Raw genomic sequence first — 19,966 nt, 5'->3', positions numbered from 1 at the left:
TGATGAAATTTTATCTGTAGAACTTTCATACCGCAGTTTGATATGGTAGAAATACTAGCAACCAAAAGTGAGGAAAAGGTTACAGTGACTATAAATGATATGCTAGCACTATTTTGTCAATTTTTCAGTAAAAACAATGGCATTGGAAGAAAACTGTGCGATAGACTAAGAAAGGTGATTTAGTGGAATTATTGCTATGACTTACTCCAGTTATTCAGTGTTGGCATATCTGGTTAAAATCTTTTGTCAGCAAACACCCTTAGTGTCAGTAACCCAAAGACACTGGACTACCTTACACCTTCACAAAGATGGAAACTTGAGAAACAATCTCGTGCCTCCAAAATAACCTAAAGGTTTTGGGGAAAGGAATGGACCTGGCTTTGAATCAGTAGTTTTCCTCTTAATATCCTTAAATAAGCTATTTGACCACAATGATATTAATTTAATCCTCCCCAAAATAATCTACCCCACTATCATATTCATTAATCCTCAGCTCTACTCAGGACCTGACATTTACAATGGTAAACACTCTTAAACTCCAACACTATCCCACATTGAGTTCTCCATCATAAACCTCTTGGTGTAAGAATGTTATATCATATACTTTCCTAACCTTAATGGTTTATTAAAGTGTTCTTGATACTCTTGGACCAGTGAGCTCACCATGAGCATTATCCTTAAAGGTTACAAGGCAGTTACATGGCCTGCTGTGGCTGTTTGAATGTGGTCTCTTTTGACAGTGCTTTTGATTACTTGAGCTGAGAAGCAATAGTCAAGATGGATAGGATTATACAAATGTACAAATTAGCTCTCCCCTTAAGTTATAGTGTGTCAACATAATTGCATCTTCTTAATACTCATTTATTTTCACTCTGATACTATGAAGGTTTTTTTTCTTTATTTGCATGGGAACTCCCTGCAAGAGTGACTTTTGCTTAAAAATATTTAGCTATATTTCAAAACTAATAATTCTGCCAGTAATCTTTATGGCAGTTTTATGATATAGATTCAAAAATGTCTTCCTGTGCGTACTTATGTATTAACATATGAAATATGTCTTAGCTTGCCTCAAAATAACATGAGAGGCAGAGGAACTGAAGGGGCTTTAGTGAAATGTGGTGAGGATGAAAGACTCATTGTGGGCTGTGAACAATTTAACGGTGTAAAGTAATTACACCTTGCTTTTTGCTATAGAAGTTTCCAACATTCAAAATTTAGCATAGACTCACAACTATATCCAGAGCTAAGACAAATGGACTCGGGGGACAATTCAGTCACTAAACTGCCTGCTTGGAAGCATGAGCGGCTGAGTTCCAGCACCTACATTTAACACTCTTTGGTGACACAAGCTCAGGCCAGACATTCTAGCTTATCAATGAGTTTCAGACCAAGGAGAGAACCTGTCCCAAATGAGATGGATAGACTCCCTGAGAATGACAAGTTGTTGTCTGGCATGAGCACGCTGCATACACCCACACTCATAAAATAAACACACAGAACTGGGCTCTGGTTTGGCTGATAAGTGTTTCAAGGATTTACTGAAATTTGCTATGGTTTATCAATTGTCTTTTCATTTGAAAAATGAGGGTTTTCTTAAGCATCTAGGAAAGTCATTGTATCATACAGAGTGAAAGTATCATACAGAGTGTTAACTCTTGCCTTTAGTAAAGATCTAATAATTACTATTCTCTTAAATATCACAATTGTTTTCTACTATATAGTTTAGATTTGGGATAAAACTTTACTTCTAAATTTCAGTATAGTGTCCTAGACTTTTATAGATAGCACAAAAATTGTGTTTTCCAGAGGTTATTTCCAATATTTCTTTTAATATTCAGTAGTTCAAAATTTTAATTTGACTGTGTAACACTAACTACACTCAGTAATATACCTAGTTATAAATTAAATACTAGATTGCTTTATAGAAACTTTTAATCATTTAAAACATCATGCACAATGCTATATTTAATGTCAAATGTCTAACACAGTTTACCACATACTTTAGGTACCTAATATTCTATTGTTGTTTTATTTGGGTTTCCGCTTTGTTTTGTTGGATTTTTTTAAAACAAAATCTCTGTATAAAGCTCTAGCTGCCCTGAAACTTACTATGTAGACCAAGCTGGCCTTGAACTCAGAGATCTACCTGTCTCTCCTTACCTTCCAACTGCTGGGATTAAAGGAATGAGCCTCTGTGACTGGCCTCTTCTATTTTTTAAAGAAAAAAAAATGAACAGTTTTCAATAACTTTCTTTAGGAAGAAAGCCTTTAATTGGGATTTTCTTACCAAGTTATGATTTAATATTTATCAGATGTGTAAATATACAAACATTATATTTACGTTGTAAATAGATGACCTTACAAAATTACAGCACACAGTAAATAAATCCCTCCCACATTTTATATAAACTACATGATTTTGATATACAAAGATTCTGTTTTTATTCCACTGACAATGTACAACCAAGACTATTTACAATGCAAGGGAAAAAAATCAAAAAAAAAAACACATATATAAACCACAACTAAATATTCTGCTACTGGCGGTCACTATAGTTTAGGAGGTAGCTTTAATTAAACAAGATGAACAGAAGCCACATTTCCCAACTTGTGTTCTAAAAATAATTTACATAAGATAAAATTCATCATATGCACAGTATGTACAGTTTAATCAAACTGCAATCTAGTTTGTTTGTGTTTAACCAGTACAACTAAGATGGCAGTGGGCTTGCTACTGACTTAACACAGTGTTAAGTCTTCTTATAAAAACACATCAGAAGCCTATAGGTAAGAATCAAGTAAATTTAAAACATTTAAAGACATAGGACAAGCTTTGATTCCCCCACACCTAGTGTGTCTTGTTTAAACAACGCACATAGCATCTGAGCTACTGAATGGTTCTGTTGTTTAAATTACAGTATGCAAAAAATTTATGGAAGCTCTCATACAACAGCTCACTAAAAAATAAATTTAAGTGCTTTGTGTCATGATTACTATCTTACAATTGCAAAAAATGACTCGAGTTTGCTTCTTTTATACTCAGAATGATAGATAGCTTCAAATTTGGAAATGTCAGAGCAGCCAGTGACATTGGGGCATTCCAGTTGATGGGGACATTACTTAGAGCCACCAAACCCCTTACTTCTCAGTCATCTCAACTGAACCCATGTAGCAATTAGCTTTTTGCTTTGTCCTAGTACTGTGATTATAAAACACCAAGCGGGGTAAAACCACTGATTTCACCAGCGCAATGTATAATGAACAAAACCAAATGTTCTGCTATTAAAAAAAAAATCTAACAGCTGTTAATATTGTCCTCAAAACATCTTCAGGTTTTAGATTTATAAATCATTTGAACAAAACCTTTAATTTATGGACATAGAAAACACATGAAGGTGATACCTGTTTGAACTTTTCATAGCTATAGCTGGGAGACAGTCCCTTTTTTGGCCCTGAAGTAAGTCATCCTGAGATTAATGATGAATCATTAGGTAAAATTAGCAAGACATTTTCTTAGTTTTATAAATTCACATTTTCACTTAAAATATATTAACAGCTGTCCTTTATTTTGTGCTTAATTCAGAAATAGTTTGATCTTTGCACCTGATGGATCAGAAAAAAAAAAAACCCTAATTTATATTGCTATGCCATACATCAAATCATTTTTTAAGTTGCATTTATTTCGAATAGAGCACATGTTGTTGGGGCATCACAATTTTTTTCAACAATTTATAATTTAGGCACTCATTCTTCACAGACATCTGATTTGCAAAATAAATTGCCACCTTCCTTCCTCTTCTGTGTGACACCACGAAGTGATTATGCAAGTCCTTCCCAGATGAAAGGTCAAAAGACAGCGCAAGTATGAGCACTGTGATTTGGTTGATAGGGGGAAAACAGTCCCGTGAGTTCAGTCTCTGACTCTCGGTAGATTATAAGCATAGCGCACCAGGGGGAATCCACGACTCTGGTAGAAGCAGGCACGTCCACAGGCCTGCACCTGGTCAGAGCTGTCTGAGACAAAGGAATCTTCTTCATCTGCATAGTCAGAATGGGCCGACTGTGTGCCACAATCAGACCAGTAGGCCTCTGGCCTCTGGCAAGAGGCCACTGTCAATACAGGACAACTGTGCGACTTTATTAAGTGTTTGCATGATACTGGTTTTGTCAAAAGAAATGACTCACAGCAGTCACAGACAGTCAGGTTACCCTGCAAGTGGGAATACATGCCACAGTCATAGTAGAAATCCTGTTCCCCACAACCACCTTGGCTGCTGATGGAAACCGAAACAGATCCGTGTTTCCTGGTAACGCGGCGCTTCAGTAGCTTCCAGTCTTCTTTAAACTTTGGGTTGAAGAAAACGTACAGGACTGGATTCAGGCAAGCAGGCAGTGGGAAGAATATCAACGTAACAGACTTCATTATCTCGGGGCTGATGGAGATCGCCGTGATCAGCGGTGCAAATGAGAAGAATGCAACAGGGCAGAAGAAGATGCAGTTTGTGAAGATGAGCCAAGCAACGTGCTTAATCATGCTAGACTGGGAGTTTTCTGACAGGTCTTCCTTCTCTAAGTTGCAGTACAGTTTAGTGTAGATAATGGCCATTAATAAAAATGCTAGTGAGTTTAATAGCACTAAGGTCACAGTGAATCCTAAGGACGGCGTTTCTCCGGTAGGGAATGGCAAGCACAAGGGCGATGCGGAGTACTGCCCTCCGTGAAAGAGGGGGAAGCAGCCCGCTACTGCGGCAGCCAGCAAAGCTAGGAGGGCGGCCACCCGGAACTGCCTGGCGTGACTGCTTTTCCCGTTTTTCATTATATCCTTTGCAAATACGCTTCTTTCCACGGCTGCCAGTGTTAATAGGAATACGGCGCTCTCTGAGGAGAAGACTGCCAGAGACCCAGCTACCTTGCAGCCGCTGCCAGTTTCCCACCAAATGCCAAATTCGGCAAATCGGCCCCAGGACACAGCATCAAGAAAAGTAAGGATGCCAGTATAGATGCCCATGAGTAAGTTAGACACTGAAATCAAGCCTATGAAGAGTTTGGAAGCAGGCAATGATGAACAAGATGCAAACACTGTTAAAATGACAAGCAGGTTGAAAAGCAAGGCAACCAGGAAAATGAACCACACTGTAAGGCGAATCATCCAGCTTCCCAGTAAATATTCACAGGGCTTAAAAGCACCTAGAAATTAAAAAGAGAGGGTACAATGAAACATATTTAGAGAACACTGTGGATATTATGGCCTGGTGTTGCAATTAAATCTAGATAAGCCTGCCACCTGCAAATTGAAAGATTACTACTAAGATATTTTAGTCACAGACTAGTTTATTTAAAAAATAAATTGCCCTAAATTTTTCTAATTAAATATTTGGTAGAGTCATATGGAGGTAACAAAAATAAAATTTCACTTTATAAAAATTAGTGCACAGAGCGTGTATGTACTCACAGACACAGACAGACAGACAGACAGACAGACACACACACACACACACACACGGACACGGACACGGATACTATATTGGTATATAAAAGGTACTTGGTCCAAATACTGAAATCTGTGATCAGATGTCTTGTATCTTACCATTCTTCCTTTTAGACCTCTACAGATTCCAACCTATCTTTTGTGGCTAAATAATGCCTGTTTCATAGAGATGTACAGCTTATACAGAATTACATGTTTAATGGATTTAAGCAGCTGCCAGATATATTGTTAAACTTCAGTAAATAGTAATGCCTCTTTTGCTAGTCTCCAAAAACTTTATAATTATATACACACACACACAGACACACATACACACATACACACACACACATTTTGTAAACACATTTGTATCCATGTATCCATTTTCAAAAGCAACTGAAGATAGGTATAGTTAACCTTGTCTTCAAAGAAACTGACATTTAAAAACTTTTAAATGATGTGACAAAGGTTACTTTCTCAGCTAGTATAGCTGCATATGTAAATCACAGATATTAACTATAAGTTTAATATTAAAAGCACACACATACACACATCATTCAGTTTGTCTTTTCTTTTCTTTTTTTTTTTTTTTAAGACAGGCTCTTCCTATGCCCTGGCTGTCTTGGAATTTGCTGTGTAGATCAAGCTAGACTTGAACTCACAGAGATCATCCTGCATTCTGCTTCCAAAAGATGGGATTAAAGGTATAAGCCATTTTTCTACCTGAACTATTTCTTAATTATTTTCACAGGCTAGTCATATTACAAATGATGAGTATTTTGTTGAAAAATTTAAAATAAAAAATTTGGCTATGAAGCAGAAGAAAAACTATGTATTGTAGCTGACTAAAGGCATATTTTATTTTCCTCAGTAGTCATGAAAACTTATATATTCAATAAAATATCTTATTTTTATACTGTGTTTTAAAAATGACATGTATATTCACTTGTTTTGCAGTTAGGGCTATGCATGCATGTACGGAAGCCAGAGGATACATGCCAACTTGATTCTTTCCTTCCACCATGGATATCCTGGGGATAGAACCTAGGACATCAGGGACCCTGACCACCTGAGACATTTCACCAGCTCCATCGTAAACCATAATAATCAACTCTATACAGCTTTTGATTCCTACATAGCATGAACTTTTGAAATTGTTTTGTAATATCCTTAGAAAGTTCTATAAGAAAGCACTTTATTGCCTTTAGTTCTGAGCCAGAGCTCAGCCCTCTTTAAAAGAAGAACAGAGCTGGGAAGGTAACACACACATTTGATCCCAGCACTCTGGAGGCAGAGGCAGATGATTTCTGAGTTGCAGGCCAGCCTGGTCTACATAAGAGAGTTTCAGGCGAACCAGAGATAGTGAAAGCCTATCTTTCACAACAAAACAAACACCCCTCCCCCCCAACACAAACACACACACACAGAGAGAGAGAGAGAGAGAGAGAGAGAGAGAGAAAGAGAGAAACAACAGCAGAAGAAAGGTCTTCTGGCAAGAACAACATCCTTTGGGAGATGTTTCTTAAGTGGGTGGAGCCATTTTCTCTAACAATTAGACTGTGTTTGGAAGCCTATAGCTTCCTTCAGAAGGTATTTGATTCTACAGAAATGGATTCTACACCAGACTGCTTCTGTCTTAGCTTACCCATCAGTAAGTGTTTCTATAGCTCAGCTAGAAAGAAATCCATCTTTTTTGGTAAATTGTGGAGAATATGCCATTATAATCACAACCAAATATGTGACACCAATTTAATAAGTTTCCCAAAATGAATAAAAGATTTAAAAAAAAAAAAAGAGGCAAAATTTTACATTGGAAAAAAATTAAGGAGCTAGGGAGACAGTCCAGCTGGTAAGATGCCTGCTGCACAAGAATGTGGACCAAAGTTTGGGTCACCAACAACCTCATAAAAAGCCTGGCACAAAGCCATGGTCTGTCACTCCAGCTCTGGAGGAGATGGGGAGATAGGTGGATCTTCGCAGCTCACTGGCCAGGTGGTGTAGTAAGAGACCCTGACTCAGAAACTGCAAGGAGAGCGAATGAAAAGGACTGTTGACAATGACCTTGCCTCGACGCACACATAGGTCACACACACCCGCATGCGCACATCTTGCTGATCCCCACAGCAACAGCAGGCTAAGTTAGAAAAACAGCTCTTTGGGTCATCTAATCCCTCCCTACTGTGAAAACCACACCCATGTCTGCACATTTCAGGTCTATTTACCCAACATACTTAATGTGAGAAAGCACAGCCATGGAGGTTGGACATTACCTGTTGAAGGTGTACAGTGGATAATTATTTGGCTATGTTCTTCATTTTCAGCAGTGCTGGTGCCATTTGCTGCATCTGTAGCACCTAAATGTAAAATAAAGCACATCGAATTTAAATGATACATAGTTCAGAAGGGCCAATTTCCCTACATTATGTTTTCTATGTTACTAGTGCAAGATCAGCGTATTTGAGTCTTGATAACATTGAACATGATGGTAAAAAGTGTTGGGGGAGGAGACGGGGTAATGCGGGGGGCATTAGGGTCAGATATGAACAAGATACATTTTATATATGCATGAAATTGTCAAAGAATATATAAAATATTGTTTTTCATGCAGGTAACACAGTAAGTGCTACTTTCCTCACAGATTTGAATTGATCCTTTTCAAACTGATTACAACACAGACAGAATTATTAATGCCTTAGAATTTTCTATTAGAGTGGACACACTTACCTTTCTCTTTTGTCACACTGTGGTCTTGGGGGCTGTTATCTTCTGTGTTTAAATTTGCATAAGAGTCACACCCCCAAAATGCACAACACTGATAAGCATATGGTACTGATAGAGACCTGGGAAAAGAATTGTAAAACACACACTGAGTACCAGATCTGCAGACAGGACTTGGTCCTGCAAAAACACTGAACCTAGCCAAGTCACCAGTAACACCTGGCACCTGCCTTAGGTTGGCTGTGTATCTTCCCCACCAGTTTCCTCTGAGTTCTGATAAACCTCATGAACACAGCTGAAGTTTCACCCTTTTATGAATTGTTTCTTAATACCTGATACAAATCAAGACATTAAAATTTTATAACCATGCATCAATTTAAAGTAAATATTTCAGTGATCCCTTTATACATAGGAAATTGATAGTTTACTTAAAAATCAATGCCTAAGGTCATCTGTAGCTCTATGCCATCAGTCAGCTTTGCTTTGCTTTGCTTTGCTCATATAAACGACGAAGTGGATGTATCCGCTCTTTGTACAAGAATATGCTCAAGCCCTTATCTGCTGCATTTGATGAGCCCCTACAAATGTGCAGCCTCTAGGACATGAGATGGCACTGTGCCAACTTCCTGTTAGTTTGCAGTTAGGACATTTCCAGTATCTTGTTGCTAATGGCAAGTCCATTAAAAACAATTCTGATAAACATCTTTCTGAGAGTGTCCAGAACTTAATTCATGCCCTTGACATATATGGGATAGTGTTCATGTTCTATTTTGATCAAATTTGTAAGAGTAGAGATAGAAAATACTCCTGAACGAAACCTACAAGGAAAATCTGAAAACCACATGGGAAGAAAACCATAAGAGACTCAGATTTAGAGCCTACCATTACTAACAGAATGGGCAAAAACACACCTGAGATTGGCAAAGTCTCTGGCTGCCAACGCATCCTTCAGCTTGAAGTTACCCACAAGTTTTAGTTGGTTGAGTCCATTCAGGCCTTCCGTAGGAAATGAAGTTAATTCATTGAAACTTACATCCCTAAAATGTGAAAGATACTTCAAGTAAACTCTCTAAGGTACAAATCACATGCAAATATCTCTATCAGGATGCCAAGATGACTCAGCTGGTAAAGGCACTTTGAAACCTGAAAATCTATGTTCAATCCCCAGAAACCACACAGTAGACTGGAGAACCCACTCCCAAAGATGCTTTTTAACCTCTATATGCGCGCACGCGCGTGCGCACAAACACACACACACACACACACACACACACAGATGATATAAGATATAAACAGGAAAATCTGTATCAGCATCATAAATATTAGATATTTATGATTATATAATTTTACCTTATGTGTATATAATAGAAAGTATTAGGTATATTTTAGATAAGTAAAATGAAGCTTAGATGTGTTAAAATAATAGATCTAGCACAGGTCTTGACAACTGAGAAGCTATTACTATATCAGTATAGCATAGCATTTATGCAAGGAAAGAACTAAGTAAATATTTTGACCTGACTACAGGTTTTGTAGACCCTTTGCTACTTTCCTGGTACTACTGCCCACAGCCATCCATTTACTTACAGGTTAGTAATTGTCCCAAGCTTCGAAAAGGCCCCACTGTGAATTTCATGGATCAGATTTCTACTCAGATCTCTGCAATCACAAGAGCAACATGTTAATTAGTTCACAAAACATTCAAAACTCCAGCTAGACTACACCTTATAATCCCAGGAAGTAGCACAATATCCCTTAACCAAGACCTTCCATCTTGCCCAACATTTTTTCAGATGTTTACAGTCACTGCTTCTCTTTTACAATAGTCTTCTTAGAATATATTCCCTGTAGCAGTAATTGTAGCTGGCATCTCTTTCAAACCAGTTGTGAATTTTCTCTATCTTCTGGTACCAGTTCCAAAATAGCTACGATATGATATTATCTTTGATACTATTAGCCAGGGCAAGAAAAACCCTGCCCTGACAACTTTTAAAAAAGAAAAGGGGGCAGGGCTTCATATTGTTTGCCTTCTCCAAGCTTAGTTATAAGGCCCCAAGAGAAGACAATCAATAAGCAAATGGCATTCCAAAGGACTTCCACTATCAGTCTTCCCCACAGCAGGAAAGAAAAGTTTCAATGTTAGAGCTAAACTTACTTTACAGAACACACCTTGACAAATTCTGATACCATAACATTCATAAACCAGAGAAATAGTGTCACATTTAAACTGGTCCTTAATGTTAACTAAAAGACTTGGTAAATTCATAGCACAAACTCAAGAAATGACCAGCTTTTAGTTGTCATTTATCAGTGCTCTAAACTGGTGGTAGATAGGAAATGGCCCCTTCCCTGGGGAATGTAGTCCGAGCCTTGTGACAGATATACCAAGTCACAACTCTAGCCTGTTTTATTTCTTAAAGGAGATCCACTAGAAAAGCAGAGTCAGTCAATGAAATTTCTCCTATTTCCGTGCTTCAAATGAAGTATATTTGACAAGACAAGTACTCCAGAGCAGGGCCAGCAAACTTTTCTTTGTAGAAAGCCAAAGAGTAGATCTTTTCACCTTCTGGATCACATGGTTTCTTCTGCTACTGATCAACTGAAGCATGAGAAACGCAGCATAAATCAACATTTCGACATGAGGCCTGGCTGTGTTCCCACAATGTCCAGAACTGGAGGCAAGCTGCAGTCAGCATATGGGCTGGGGTCAGCCTACCCTTGCTCTAATGAAGCACCAAGCCTCACTGTAACATGAAATCAAATAAGTTTCTTCTTTGAAGTGATAATCATGTCATTGGCTGAGAACCAATATCATCAATGATATTCTTTATTAAGTATCACAGGTAAAGGCTAAACAAAATGTTTTAAAGTGTTGCTAGTAACATGAAAATCAATGTGTAGTTCACTTATCAACTTGACATAATATGGAATCAACTCAGAAGGAAGTTTCAGGAATTGTCTAGATCAGGTCAGCCTGTGGTTGTATTCACAGGGGATTCTCTTGGTTGCATTAATTGAGGTGTGAAGATCCATCCATTGTGGATGCCACCATTTTCTAAGCAAAGAACCTAGGACCGTATCAAGTGGAGAAGACTAGCCTGTTGGCATTCACTAACAGCTGTCTGCCCTGGACCGTGGAAGGAATGCGACCAGCCTCTTTCAGTCCCTGCCCCCTGGCATTCCTGCAGGAACCAGATCCTGGAACTGTGAGCCAAACCAACCCTTTCTCCCTTAAGTTGCTTTTGTTAGCGTGTTTTCTCACAGCAACAGGAAACCTAACACAATCATGACATATAAATTTAGAGCTTGACAGATCTTTTGTCTTTAACTTTACTAGTCATAAACTTACAGAATCCTTAGGGATGTTAGGCCTTGAAAAGTATTTTCCTTTATTAGGTAGATTTGATTACGCTGCAATGAACTAAAAAAAAGAAAAAAAATGAAGGATGGGATAAGAGAGGTAGGTTAGAGAGAAATTAATAAAGACTTGTCTTTGTAGAAAGAAGGAAAAATTATATTTTGAAAAATAATATTTTGTTTTTTTCTAATTTTACATATTTATATATAACACTGATCTTGTTGAAAGTAAAAATTGTAATTGATCTATAAAATTAAAACTGTTATTCGGTCCGAAGTTATACTGGAAGTTAACTAGTACTGCATCTAAATTTCCACCCGGCTTACTCGGATGTGAGAGAAGAAAGATGCCATAGTGAGAGAAGCTTTGAAACTAGGCATAAAATGTAACATAGGGAGCAGGAGGAAGAGCATAGGAGGGAGAGGGGAGGGAAGGGAGAGGAGGGGAAGGCAGGGAAGGGAAGAGGAGAGAATGGAAGAGGGGAGGGAGAGGAGGGGAAGGCAGGGAAGGGGAGAGGAGAGAATGGAAGAGGGGAGGGAGAGGAGGGGAAGGCAGGGAAGGGGAGAGGAGAGAATGGAAGAGGGGAGGGGAGGGAGAGGAGGGGAAGGCAGGGAAGGGGAGAGGAGAGAATGGAAGAGGGGAGGGGAGGGAGAGGAGGGGAAGGCAGGGAAGGGGAGAGGAGAGAATGGAAGAGGGGAGGGGAGGGAGAGGAGGGGAAGGCAGGGAAGGGGAGAGGAGAGAATGGAAGAGGGGAGGGAAGGGAGAGGAGGGGAAGGCAGGGAAGGGGAGAGGAGAGAATGGAAGAGGGGAGGGGAAGGAGAGGAGGGGAAGGCAGGGAAGGGGAGAGGAGAGAATGGAAGAGGGGAGGGAAGGGAGAGGAGGGGAAGGCAGGGAAGGGGAGAGGAGAGAATGGAAGAGGGGAGGGGAGGGAGAGGAGGGGAAGGCAGAGAAGGGGAGAGGAGAGAATGGAAGAGGGGAGGGGAGGGAGAGGAGGGGAAGGCAGGGAAGGGGAGAGGAGAGAATGGAAGAGGGGAGGTGAAGGCAGGGAAGGGGAGAGGAGAGAATGGAAGAGGGGAAGGGAAGGAGAGGAGGGGAAGGCAGGGAAGGGGAGAGGAGAGAATGGAAGAGGGGAGGTGAAAGCAGGGAAGGGGAGGGGAGAGAATGGAAGAGGGGAAGGGAAGGAGAGGAGGGGAAGGCAGGGAAGGGGAGAGGAGAGAATGGAAGATAGGAGAGGAGGGGAAAGGGGGCCGGGCCTTGGGAGAGGAGTGGAAAGAAAAAGAGAAAGTGAAGAAGAGAGAAGAAATAGAAAAGTATTACTATCCCCTCTCACATCCAGACCAGGATCCACCTGAGCTGCTCTGGCTCTGTCATGGGATCCTAGTATTCAGATCTGTTGCCCACAATAGCCAGAGTATATTTTTCTGTTTTCTGTTAACTACCCTCCCCTTACAGCATCTGACAGAATGTCTAGTAGACAGAAGTGCCTAATATTTAATATTTCTTTTTGTAATCAGAAAATCAAAATTGTTAGAGACAGCACAATAAGTTCTATGTCTTAGAACATACCCTCAAATTATTGACATTACAGAGCTAATGAACTAGGAAAAAAAATCTAAAATCAATTTAAACAGTTCCATAACAGAAACATAAAGATTAGATTAAATTCATTTCAAGGAACATTTCCCAGGTAATATAAAGACTTCATGTTGTTACAAATCATAAAGAAATGCTTACTGCACTAACACATCAGACACAGAACATTTTATTTGCAGGAACATTTGACTTTATGAACTTCTGGTTTCTTGCAACAATTCATTATTAGAAATGATCAGTCAACTAACAGTATGCTATAGAAAAGCAGAATAAGTCAAAGGCCAACTTACATTTCTTCCAGTGCACGACAGCCATTAAAACTTGGAAGGTCTCTTATATTGTTATAAGATAAGTCCCTAAAAACAACAGAATGCTGTAAATTATTATTACATCATTATTAAAATACTATATTAAAAGTGTTGTGCCTAGAGGCATTGAAAGCAGCATTAAGGTCTTCCAATGAGAATAGCTAAGCAAGAAAAGCAAGCTTTGTTTTCCCTAATGCTGTAAGCCTCCACCACAGGACTGAGATTTTTGAAGTTGAAGTATACAGTGTTGAGAGTAGCCATGTATAATATGGTGATATATTAAGTTCTGCAACATATATAAACATAACAAGATGTGCATGCAGTCTGTGTAAAGCTACAGAGTTTTAGAAAACTTATTTTTTTCCAATACATTTTATGTAATATGTTATGCTGTTGATTAATTAAAGTGCTCTGGGTGTCTTTTAGGTCTTTTATATGAAATTATGTCAGAGAAGTCACCACTGGATGTCACTGGGCTTTCTCCTCAATTGCAGTTTCCATGTTTAAGTTAGAAAATTCCCTAGAATATGTAATTACTCAGTCAATCTGTCATGTATTTCATTACTAGCTCCTTTAATTACTTAACCCTTCAGTATCTAACTATCCTGGTGAGAGGTCTATACCGTTACTTTTAATTTCTAAGTCAGCTTACAAAAGTTCAAAAGCCGCACGTGGTTCATTGTTGATTCAGGAAAGCAAAGCTTCAGGATCTGCTTAGCTATGAATGACAGAGGGAGGGGGGTGGGGCAGAGGGGATGATGCCCAAGTGGAAACCAGAGTAACAACTAACTAGTCTCTTGGTTTATTTTACACCAAATAAAGTAGCAAAATGATTAACACATAATACACAATTCTAAAGCCAAATTCAGATACTCCCTACTTCCCGAGGTTGTAATCTCGTTTACATGAAAGAAACAAATAACCAAACCTGAAATCACCATATGAACACAGTTCATTCAGAATAAAAGACAGCCTCTGTAAAGTACACAAAAGAAGGGAAAGAATAACCAACTTACAGGGTCCTCAGCATCTTTTGGTTTTGGCACAGATCATCAGGTATGCTGCTTATTTTTGTCCCTGTCAAGGTTCTGTGGAAGAAGAAACAATTGTTCATCTAAGAGACAGTTCACGTTGGGATAGTCAAGGAAACACTCCTCTCACATACAAAAAGTGGATGACTGACTGCACGAGTGCACATGTGCCTGGCCACCCCACCCCTGCCTGTCTACCAACTAGGGTAGGACATGGAAGCTGATTAACTCTTAATACATCATCTTTACAGTAATGAAAAAGAGCTGTGGTACATGGGGTTAACACTGTCCGGGGACAACCTGTCACCTTTCCTCACGCCACACATTTGAAGCCACTGCAGACGCCTAATGCAATTGTTTCCGCTCTTCATTCTGAGCCAGTTCAGCACACTGAACATCCCTGCTCCCCCCTGCTTCTTTCCCAGTTTTAATCACTACTTCCTATTCTTTCTTCTAATATGTCTAGTATCTGACACTTTCTCTCCTTTTTTTCTGCCATGCAGATCAAGGGTCAAATATCTTAAATATTTCAAAAAGCAGTAAAGGATCTGATCATGACCTTTATTCCAGAGGAACTCCAAAATGGAGTGAATGCCTTAAGCGCTGGTAACTGGTTGGTATATGTAGTCCCTGGCTTTGACATGATCTCACAGTTCTGCATCTTGATCTTTACTGACGTCTCCTCACACTTAACTGGCTCAATATTCTCAACCTGCACAAACTACCTTAATTGGAACTCTTTTCTCAGTGTTTCCCAACTTCTTTTCTTCTTAGCATGCATGAAAATCTTAACATATACATAGCACACCATATTAAAACTATTACAGATAATCTCCCTGGCCCTCTCCAGGCCCAAGCTGCTATCTAAAGGGCTGACAACAAGATCTCAGATGCACTCACTAGGAATCTCTCCTAGAGCCAAATGTACAAGGGTTAAAGAGTTCATCTAAGAGACAGATTGGGAGAGTAAATGAAAGAAACATTCCTCTCATATACAAAAAGTTCCGGGCAGATTGGGGAACCACTGCACCATTTTAAAATCTTGTCCCAAAGTTTTCCAAATATCCACATCCCCCACATCCCCCACATCCCCCACATCCCAATTCAGTTATAAACATTCCCATGTTTCTTATCTATATTTGATCATCTGTATGCCACCTTGATATATTTTTGGTATTTCTAGACTTATTAAATCTTGCCTTGCTAAGTGAAAAATCTCAATCCTGAGAAACTTGACATTATACAATTTTGAAATATTGCATCTCCTCCATGAAGGCTTTTTGATTATCTAGGTCCTTTTGGTCCTACTTTTGAACTTGTTAAGTTCTGCTTCTAATTAGTCATTTAGTAGCCACCTTCTACCTACTATTCTCAGAAACCTTTTCAGACCTGGCTATACTGGGAGCTACACTCTGCCTGAGCTAAATGACCTCAAGCCTAATACACTCATCCCCCAGGCTGATGGTCACAAAAGGAGCTAAAGAATGGCCATAAATGCGTCTCTAAAAAGCGCTGGCACTTGGCTAGCACACTGGACTGCACTATTGTCTTTACAGGACCCGCCATTAAAGTATCATACATACAGACTCTCCAGATGGACAGTTCCAGTCAGATTGGGGAACCACTGCACCAGGCTTGCACCACGAATCACTCTAAGAAATTGGGGAGAAAAAATTAATTTAATGATATTTTCATTTTTTAGTCTTAAATGATAACATTATAACTAAATATTACTGGTTTCATCTTTTAAAGGTTCTTGAAAATGTGATTATTTGGTCAAGTAATCACATAAATAAGAGTCACTGTAAACTGTTAATAGTTATCTTTTGAAATGTCACATAAAGAGCATGGAAAAGATATTTGTCTTCTTAATTCATGTTTCTGATTCAACAAGCTGTATAAACATTCAGGTATGTTTTTTGAACTTGCATAATACTTACAAGGAATGCAGATCAGACAGGTTGTGAAATGCTGAGTTCCCCACAAAAGACAGAGGATTATCATACAAATGGCTGTGAAAATAGCCAAAAAAAGTCAATGTTTTCATGTGCTTACAAACACTCTGCAATTAAATCCATGTTCCCAGTGTCTATATATTAAAAAGCCAGAGTCTTTTTTTTTTTTTTTACTTTTGATACAGATGTCTGGCATTTGTAGACATAACTGCATGTGATTAAATATTCAAAGAAACTTTACAAAATACTTACATAGTCCTTAGCAGTGGATTACCACCAAATGCTCCATCAGGGATAACAGAAATAGAATTACTGTGAAATCCTCTAGAAAGATGGGAGAGAAACACTTTGAAACAGGTTGAAACTGGAATGTCCACTGTTCAGCATTACATAAAACAGAACTGATAATGATGACATAAATCATCGCTAAGACCCAGAAACCTGAATTCTGAATTCCATCCTATCTTGTACAGGAGTTTACTTCATTCTTTTTAAGCCCTCTCCTTGGCTTGGCATATTATTGGTCCCTCATTGTTTCATCATCAAAGATAACATGAAAATCTATGTTGAAATAAGCTTCAAATCTCTATCATAGATGCCTATTATATGCTTTCAACTCCTGACAGCTCTGTCATGTCTGTGCATTATATACACTCATAGGCCCACTCCAGACGAACCCAAGCTCCAGAGTCTCCCTCATCCCCTTCACATGTTAAAGTCTCCCACCCTTTAGGGCTGTTCACATTCCTTTCTTTTGGTGATGCATCTTCCAATGGTCCTAGTCTTCTGGGAGATCTTTTTGTGAGATGATCTGTCTTAGTTATTCACACCTGATATCTCTATGGGAACAGTTATCTGCTTATATCCATTTTCTGCCTTTCTAGTGGGGCTGAGACTGCAAGCTCCTCCAGAAGACTGTACCACATGCCTTTACTTGCAGTAGCATCTGACCCTGTACAATGATCTATGCTCTCAACCATTTGTACTGGTTAATTCAGTAAGGCGTGTGTGTGTGTGTGTGTGTGTGTGTGTGTGAGAGAGAGAGAGAGAGAGAGAGAGAGAGAGAGAGAGAGAGAGAGAGAGAGATATGGGTGTATGTAATGAGAAGATGCTCAAAGACCTAATTACTAGAGTATTTAATGGTGAGTTCCAGGACACAGAGCACAAAGAGAAGCAGCAACACTCACAGCTCTTTAAGGCTGGGAAGGGCTTTAATAGCCTGAGGAAATTCATCCAAGTTATTATAATTCAAGTCCCTAGGGGGAAAAAATGAGAGAAACTAAGCATAATGAATAATAGAAATCATAATTCAAGACATTCTGGTATCAGTACATATATTTAAAGATCACAACCTATAGTTGGCAATATCTTTCTCCCAACTACATTGTCATTCAGAATCCTACAGGAACTTCATTTGCAGATTTTTAGAAAACATTAAATAGGAAAAGTTACTCTTTATGTTTTTAGACTAATACATTTACAAGCTAGAGGATCTCTCAGATCAGATCACATATGAATCTTGTATAATTTCTTGGAGAATTTACTATCAAGTAGAATTTTTAAATCTCCATGTATAGGTGACTAGAGGATGAAACTGAGGCTTCCCATGGAGAACAACAGCTCCCTGCAGTTCTGGTTTAAGAAGTTGAAATGAGAAGGACCAGAGTTGTTTTCATCTAAGTCATAATTATTGACAACAAAGTAATATTCATTAGGGAGGGGTTAAGTTATAGTGGTCACTAACAATGCAGGTCTAGTTCTAAGTGTCTACATTTTCATTTTTCTTGACATAAAGAACAGGATGGCATATGGTTAGTATGGCTGATTTTAGAAAGAAAGAAAGAAACTGGGAAGAGGAACCTTAATTTGAATATTATTTGGATTGAATACATGGACTAGCTTTATTTACCACCTTATAAAAATTACACCTAGCAGGTTAAGAGCTTAGAGCTGAGTTTAGTGCTGTCTTCCTTCAATTTTAACTTTCAAATATCCACTGGTATTCATTATTTAATTGTTTTGACAGGTGAATTAAGGTCCTATAAAACCTGAAATCTTAATAGTTCAGTTAATCAGAAAATTCAGTTCACCAAAATGCTACAGATCTTAAGTATTTCCAATTAGGCCATCCAAAGGAGCCATTCTCCTAATTTGTTTACTGTATCACAGTGGTAAACATCACATCCAGTCAAAGAGCCAGAAGTCCTTTCTTAGCCAGTGGAAACACAGCATCATGCAAATGTTTAAAACATTAATGTATTACATTTCAGCATATGAAAGCAGACATGCTGTTTCAACCCAATTTAAACAAGTAGCAAGGTTCCTGAAATCATGGAGAAAACCCAACAACAAGTAGGAAACTATCTCCAAAAGAGCTGGTTTTTAGAAATGTCAAAGTTCTCAAACTGTCACAAATTTAACACAATTAGTACTTTGGGGAAGGTATAAACCTTTGCAGGTAGAGCTGTTTTTCATGCATATTTGGAGAAAAGGGGGTTTGACATTCAAACTTACGTATCCGTTTGAATCATAAATTGAAATTATTTTTTTCACAGGTGGGTTGGTAAACACTGAGTTGTTAATTAAAGTGAATTAATAATGAGCTATACTTAACAATGTCTTCTCTTATCGTCACTATGTTTAAGATTGCACTACCCTAATCACAATGTGACTATACAAAATATAAATGTACTTACAAGGTTTCCAGGTTATCTAGTCCATCAAAACAGTGTTGACTGAGGCTTTTAATTTTATTGTTATGAAGATGCCTATGGGGGGAAAAAGCACGAAAATGACATTATATCTCCCAAATGCAAGTGTTATAGCTCCTTAATATGTCTAAACTGATATGGCCGAAAGCAATGATATAGCTAGGTATTTCCACACAACTACAGAAAGCTGACTTTACACAGAATCGCTGAACACAGAATACCAACATTATGGAAAATCTAATGCAGAAAATGGTGACACATTGAAGATTACTTGATTTTGGTTCGTATGAAAAAAAACTTTAGAGTAGTTCCTCCTTCATATGAGGCCTAGCATTGGTTGAGTTCTCTGAGGTGAGAAGACAGCTTTACGGAATTTACATCACTTAGGATGGAAATAGATTCTAAAGGAAAGGAGGCTGCACCATGTCTCATGAAGTTTTGAAAGATGAAAGGCACAGAAAAATCAAAAATGTTTTGAGTAGAAAAGTTGGGAAAATATAAAACATCTGTGGAGGAATAACAAACATCTTATTTCTCTGAGCATTCAAAAACAGTTTCCTTTTTAGTATTGAATAAACATACTCATTGTTTGGACAGAAACAAGTTATACAAAAAGAAGTTATAAGAAAAGTATTTGGTAAATGAGCCAATTGCTTTAAAAATGTGGCTACTTGTTTTTAAAAAACTCAACATCTACTAGATATTTCAAGAAATCAGTATGTCTGATCTTATCAAAAACAGCTCCTTTAAATACTAACTGTCCAAAAGCAGGACCATGGGGGACACTTTTATAGTCATTTGTCACATGAAACCCATTTTGCCCCC

At 38.5% G+C, this 19,966-nt stretch overlaps 1 protein-coding gene across 2 annotated transcripts in view; it reads right to left on the bottom strand.

Moving 5' to 3' along the window:
* Positions 1-3,284: 3,284 nt before the first annotated feature.
* Lgr4 (leucine rich repeat containing G protein-coupled receptor 4) overlaps positions 3,285-19,966 on the bottom strand; it is a 96,283-nt gene continuing 79,601 nt past the window's right edge. For both annotated transcript variants that reach the window (XM_052183155.1, XM_052183154.1), the window contains exons 6-18: positions 19,127-19,198; positions 17,618-17,686; positions 16,683-16,754; positions 16,416-16,487; positions 16,059-16,127; positions 14,461-14,532; positions 13,427-13,492; positions 11,535-11,606; positions 9,773-9,844; positions 9,097-9,222; positions 8,192-8,307; positions 7,738-7,821; positions 3,285-5,187 (exon numbers count right to left, since the gene is read on the bottom strand). In XM_052183155.1, the coding sequence (XP_052039115.1) occupies positions 3,911-5,187; positions 7,738-7,821; positions 8,192-8,307; positions 9,097-9,222; positions 9,773-9,844; positions 11,535-11,606; positions 13,427-13,492; positions 14,461-14,532; positions 16,059-16,127; positions 16,416-16,487; positions 16,683-16,754; positions 17,618-17,686; positions 19,127-19,198 (2,239 nt within the window). In that variant the 3' untranslated portion in view covers positions 3,285-3,910. The remainder of the gene's footprint in view (positions 5,188-7,737; positions 7,822-8,191; positions 8,308-9,096; positions 9,223-9,772; positions 9,845-11,534; positions 11,607-13,426; positions 13,493-14,460; positions 14,533-16,058; positions 16,128-16,415; positions 16,488-16,682; positions 16,755-17,617; positions 17,687-19,126; positions 19,199-19,966) is intronic.

The sequence above is a fragment of the Apodemus sylvaticus genome, chromosome 5 (genome assembly GCF_947179515.1).
Source record: "Apodemus sylvaticus chromosome 5, mApoSyl1.1, whole genome shotgun sequence".
Taxonomy (NCBI): domain Eukaryota; kingdom Metazoa; phylum Chordata; class Mammalia; order Rodentia; family Muridae; genus Apodemus; species Apodemus sylvaticus.
This window is presented reverse-complemented; position numbering and strand designations above follow the sequence as displayed.